The sequence below is a fragment of the Strongylocentrotus purpuratus genome, unplaced genomic scaffold (assembly GCF_000002235.5).
Source record: "Strongylocentrotus purpuratus isolate Spur 01 unplaced genomic scaffold, Spur_5.0 spur5_contig_869, whole genome shotgun sequence".
NCBI classification, from domain to species: domain Eukaryota; kingdom Metazoa; phylum Echinodermata; class Echinoidea; order Camarodonta; family Strongylocentrotidae; genus Strongylocentrotus; species Strongylocentrotus purpuratus.
In genome coordinates this window covers 200,574-206,573 of record NW_022145578.1, presented here as the reverse complement: position 1 = coordinate 206,573, position 6,000 = coordinate 200,574, and the positions used below count along the sequence as shown (strand labels likewise).

The 6,000-nt window shown below is 39.1% G+C and overlaps 1 protein-coding gene across 1 annotated transcript; it reads left to right on the top strand.

The window, feature by feature from the left end:
• Nucleotides 1-2,429: 2,429 nt before the first annotated feature.
• LOC115920418 lies at nucleotides 2,430-4,175 on the top strand. The gene has a single exon (XM_030976184.1). The coding sequence runs from the start codon at nucleotides 2,430-2,432 to the stop codon at nucleotides 4,173-4,175; it is 1,746 nt and encodes a 581-aa protein (XP_030832044.1).
• Nucleotides 4,176-6,000: the final 1,825 nt, after the last annotated feature.

The following is a 6,000-nucleotide window of genomic DNA, read 5'->3' as shown; positions in this document are numbered from 1 at the left end:
CATATGCTTTTTGCAGAAACAAAGTCACACACTCACACACACACACGCGCGCCCAAATGTTCGTCGATATTTGATATTCGATATTAATATGTGAGGCATGATTTTGGTAGAAATGTTATGTGGATCTGCAAAAACCGATTTAATACCCAAAACACAATATTTTTATTTAAACTTCACATAAGCCACTTTGGCGCAAGTCGATTTTTGCACTCTCGCAAACAATGCCTCCTGTTCATCCAGGCGTGAACACATACCACACAAAAATTATACCAAATGATTTGGGATAAAACACTCCTTTATAAGATATATAATAATCAACTGTTCATAGATGATTTTTTAAATAATTAGCAATTTTCTAAAAAAAAAATTTTGGACTCACACTTTATGTAGGACTGTGTGGTAAATCACACGATCTAAACCCCACACTGTGACAATACTGTGAACACAGAGTTTACACATAGTTCAGTACATATCACATTGTGGTTAACATGTGTTACTCTGTGTTAAATATGTAGGACTATGTGGTAAATCACATGATCTGAACCCCACACTGTGACAATACTGGGATCACAGAGTTATACATAGTTCAATACATATACCAATGAGGTAAATATGTGGTACTCTGTCAGTTTATGTGGATATTATGTTGTAAACCACATGGTCTGAAACTCCACACTGTGATAACAATGTGAACACATAATGTCCACACAGTGTACACATATAGTTGACTTTGTAAACATAGTGTGGCAACACTGTATTAGAGTGACTTTGTATTGTGTATGTTTGTTATTGTTTCTTTTTCATCAAATGTGAAAATAAAATAATTTGAATTGAATAGAATTGAATACATATCACACACATTTGGGCACCTTTGACATTCTTATTCTTTGTTTATGTATGCAATTGATTGCTCGACATTTCATGCAAAACACTCAAGGTCCTCGATCAAAGTCTATATTGAAATAGATCTACGTATACCCTGTGCCAAACTCATTCTACAGTCAAATAGTGAAAACATGGGACTGATTTGAGGACAGAATTGCCCAAATTCCTGGGCATCCTGGAACCTGGTATTTCAATTTAGTGCAAAAATGAGGCAAAGAGTTTAATTTAATTATTACATAAATGATGTATATTTTATACGAAACATAGTATGCTAGAGATACAAGTTAATAGGTTCGATGTGGATCTTCGTGCAGCAAGTGTAGATTACATGACAGTACATTGTAGGCCTACGCTTCAATTCTTATATGTGCATAACATATTTGAAGATGATGATAAATGTATACAAAATGGTCATATATAAAAGGTAGATTTGTAATAATTGGTTGGAAATCAGGATTTAAATGAATATAGAAGATTCAGGTTTTGTTTAATGAAGAGTGAAGTTGTATGGATGTCAACGTAAATGACAATAGGGACTTTTAGATTTGCGTCGACTGATACGTGTGACGTCCATTCAAGGCAGTGCATTAAAAGGACGTCGATCGTAGCGATCCCCATTGTCTTCGTGCGAATCTAAAAGTCCCTATTGTGCCACTATGTAGGTCAGCACCAGGTCAAACTGCATGTATAGTTTAAGCACACTCAGTCACTTTTTAGATATTAAGTATAGTGTTGATAGCGAAAGATATGTTGATTTATGTCAAGCAGTTAGATATTTCATTTATCTAGATGTTTATGACAAGAAATGTAATTTAGCTCTCTGAGTCTGCATGGGTTTCTAGAAAAATGTCAGAACGTCTCAACATATCAAATATTACTGCCTTGAAAGGATACTTATTGTTGCTTAATACTTATTTAATATACACTAAAAACAGAAATAGTTTAGCAGTAGCTAATGTTTGGATAGATTATAACTGATGTTATTAACCACAGATATTCATGATGCTTAATTTCATTTGTGTCTTTCTTATTGATACAGTTTTCATAGAGTAAAATGAACGAAACAACTGATGCGAGAATAATTAATGTCCAACAACGCTCCCGTAGAAACATTTGTCTAACGTTTATTTTCTCCGGGCTCCAATTCAGTTACACTATCAGTTTTATCAAAGTACAACGTTTGGTAGCCGGACGTAATCATTTGGGATAGCGGAAGCAAGTCCAAAGTTCAATCTACAAGGAGGCGTTTTACATAAAATGCACTGCCCCGTCTATGCTATTATGATTCATATACGTATAGGATTACTGACATACAGTCATTACGTCGAGGGGTGATGAGGCCATCATACAAAAAATTCATATTTCGGAGCGTTGTAATACACCCTATACACGCTGATCATCGAACATAGTATTGAGTATGGCTCGGGCGAGTTCTGCATGATTTTATTTCACACCAATCTGTCTTCGATTTACCTGTGAGTTGCCATCTAAGCAGCGCTTCGATTCGTTTTTAGAAAAGGAGATTATTCAGTCCGTAATACACGATGGCAAGCCTCTTCGACGCACTGGGATTCAAGTGCGAGGAATGCGGCAATGATGGTGATGACGAAACACAAGGGTACAAAGTTGTTGAACAACGCCATTTATGTCCAACATGTGCCCGCAATCTGGCCAGCGCCATTCTGGCTGATATGTCTCATGCAGCTATAAAATGGCCGTGTCCACAACACGAGAGCAAAGAAGTAGAACTGCTCTGCTGCAAATGCAAAGTAGCAGTGTGCCACACATGTGCCTTGACGACTCACCATGGGCATCAGATGCAAGACATTGAGAAGTTCTTCGCTGAGAAGAGAGAAATCGTGAAAAAAGATGTCGAAGAGATTTCAGCGAAGCAGAATGAGACGCAGAGCTTTCTGGACAAGATAGAGAGTTGTTCGCGGGAGATGGATGGTCATTTCATAGACATCAAGGAAAAGGTATCCGTCACATTCCAGACAAAGTCACAAGACCAAAAGGAGCGAAACACAGTACAAGTAGCCAAAGTAAACGCAGAGGCAGAAGAGCTCATAAGACAGATCAATGAAAAGCGTCGAATGGAGCTTGCAGAAATTAATGAACAATACGATAACGAGCATGAAACACTAGTGAAAGACCGAGACAGAGTTCTTGCAGAGTTGAAGGTTATCGTAGACATTGTTTGTCGAATGACTGCAGAAGCTAAAGCATCGGCAGAGACCACCGGTGAGGAGTTAGAGAGCACAGCTGCAGTCGCAAAATCCATCATGGTCGATTGCGACGGGAAAACCTTCCACAAGAAGGTCGCCAAGTATCACGAGATGGGTATGGACAAGTTACCATGTTTAGATCATGATCATCTGGATAAGCTATCAACAGTGGCAAAGAAGATACGTTTCAAGAGGGTGGATGACGAACAAAAGATTGGACTCTTGACCGGAAAGAACGCTTCCTTTGAGATGGTCAAGACGGTGAATATTTCTTCAGATATCCAGGAGCCATTTCTTCTAGGGGCGATAGATGAGCAGACAGTAGTCTTTCGGAACGGCAATGGATCGGCACTGTACTCAGTAAACGTAAAGTCTGGGTCCATGGAAACATTGTTGACCGACAAGAAGACTAGAGGCATTTGGGATTTAGCAGTCCTCCCTGACAAGGGTTTTGTTTACAGTGATTACAACGCCGGTTTGCTGCAATTCTGTGACAGAGACGGAAACGATGAAAGGTCTTTAGCTTTACCTAACGATGAATCGCGGTTTGCCTTTCTAACTGTAGACAGGAAGGGGAAACTTCTCGCTGCTAGCCACAACAGTGGCGAGATACATGTGAGCGACCCTGAGACAGGGTCACATCTTCGCACGATCAATGATATAGAATGCAAACCAATGATGGGTATCGGGACACTTGCAAATGGGGATATCATCATTCGCTCTGGAAACTCGGATATTTGCAGAATCTTTCGAGCGACTGGAGAAGTCAAGATGAAGTTTCCACTCGCGGACTGGAGCAGACGACTCAATTTTCATGTCGGTGCAGATGACATGATCTACGTTACATATCGTACGGGATTGAACCAAGATTACATTGGCTTTGTAAGTCTCCTCTCCCCTAACGGTGATATGCGGAGAGAAAAGGTCATCGAGTTTCCAACGTCGTATCTCTATCGCTATCATCCAAGATGCGTCGTTCCTGTTCCCGGTACTGTCATCATCCTAAATGGAAATGCCCTTCTTGTTTATAAGGAAATACCTGGAGTCTATGATCTTCTTAGTTGATCAGAAAGTGCCCTTGCAGGAGAGACGGTCCAGGATTCATGCAGGGGGAGGGGCCAAAAAGTTAAAGATAAAGATAAGTTATGATCATGCGATTGCATTGTGAAAGAAACGTTGTGGAATCGATCAGAAAAGGTTGATCTTTTAGCATATAAGTATTGGTGTGTACTGCAAGGTTCTGGGGCATCAAAATGATAAGAAATTTGGCCCAGTCTTCGTAAAGTTACAAGCACTGTACACAGAAAGATGTTTATGTGACTACGCAAGCGTGCACGACACATGCGTTTATCTCTCACATACCAATAGATAAACTAATTTACAAATATATCAATTAGTAGGCGGTTTCCCGGCAAATTTTTTATCATCATGTATTAGTCAAAACATATTCTTTTACATGATTGGTAATTCGAGCTTCCATTCCATTTTTTGAAATTGGGGCGTTTCTAATACCTTTAAGGAAAAAGAATAGGTTTTTAACGTTATCACTTTGGGTATATCATTAGTGCCAGTGCACAAGCAGATGGCACATTTCATTTTAAAACTTAAGGTGTGGTGATGTTATTTCAGATAAATTTGCGACCAAGACCCCTCTTTCTTTCTTCACCACCACCTTCAGATTTTTTTTCTGACCCCAAGATCATGTATGCACGTTGATCCTGGAGTTATGGCGAAGTTGCAAAATAATTAAACCCACCTCCAATAGTACGATATTTGAGTGAAGAAACTTTCCAATCAATGGTTAGGCACTACTGTCCATTATTGCACAAGTCCTCAAGCGTTATGACAAATATTCGAGTTAAAAAGTTCATTATTTACTTTTTAAAAGTTGTATATTTGTAATAGATTTGAATATACATGTACTATTTACAAGATTAGATGTCATGTCACGACTAACTGAAAACAATTTGTCAAAACAAAAGTTATTTCTTTAACTGACGTGATAGTATCAATGAAAGTAACTGAATCATTATTACACAGCAATGTATATATTCCATCGCTAAGGGAACCATGACTACAATTTTGCTACATCATGTAGCTAATAATCCTATACATTTTGTAACAAAAGTGAAGAGACTATTTTGTTTGCGCTTTTGTTCAATTGACCTGGTCAAATTTGAGCTGTGGCTATCCCGCGATGATATAAAGTTGAAACTTGCGAACCTTATTAGAAACGTTACTGGCTTATATTGTATTACGGTAGTAATAAGAAAAGAAAACAAATCAGTTAATACCTTAAGCTATTTACCAAGTTTGAAAATGTCATGTCAGTGATAATTTTGTTATTATATGCCTGGACGATTTTAAATGTATAGCTCAAACAAATCTATAAAAATGAAAAAACATGAAACGATGTTTAGAGATGGCACGGTCGAGTGGTTTATTTACTTGACTGGAAATGCAAAGATCATGGGTTCGAGCCTCGGCTTGGTACATATGTCACTGAGCAAGGCATTTTATCTTTATTGCTCCTCTCCACTCAGGTGCTAATTGGGTACCCAGTAGGATGCGAAAGTCAGTGTGATTGGAAAAAAGTCAACTCGCTGGAATGCTCCCCAGAGCAGGCGCGGATCCAGGATTTCTTAGGGGAGGGGGCCCAACTTTTTTTTTTTTTTGCTCCCGAAAATTAGAAAATCGCGCCGGCCGAAAAGTCGCTCAGTGTGGGGGGGGGGGGTAGTGAGCACATTTTTTTTTGTTTTTGATCCTCAAATTTTTTTTTTTTTTTTTTTTTTTTTTTTTTTTTGCTCCCGAAAATTTGAAAAACGCGCCGGCCAAAAATTCGCTCAGTGGGGGGGGGGGGGGGGGGGGGGGGGGGGGGGGGGGGGTAGTG

Bases quoted from the DNA above. Each gene is read 5' to 3' on its own strand.
- LOC115920418 (XM_030976184.1), top strand. From the start codon at position 2,430: ATGGCAAGCCTCTTCGACGCACTGGGATTCAAGTGCGAGGAATGCGGC.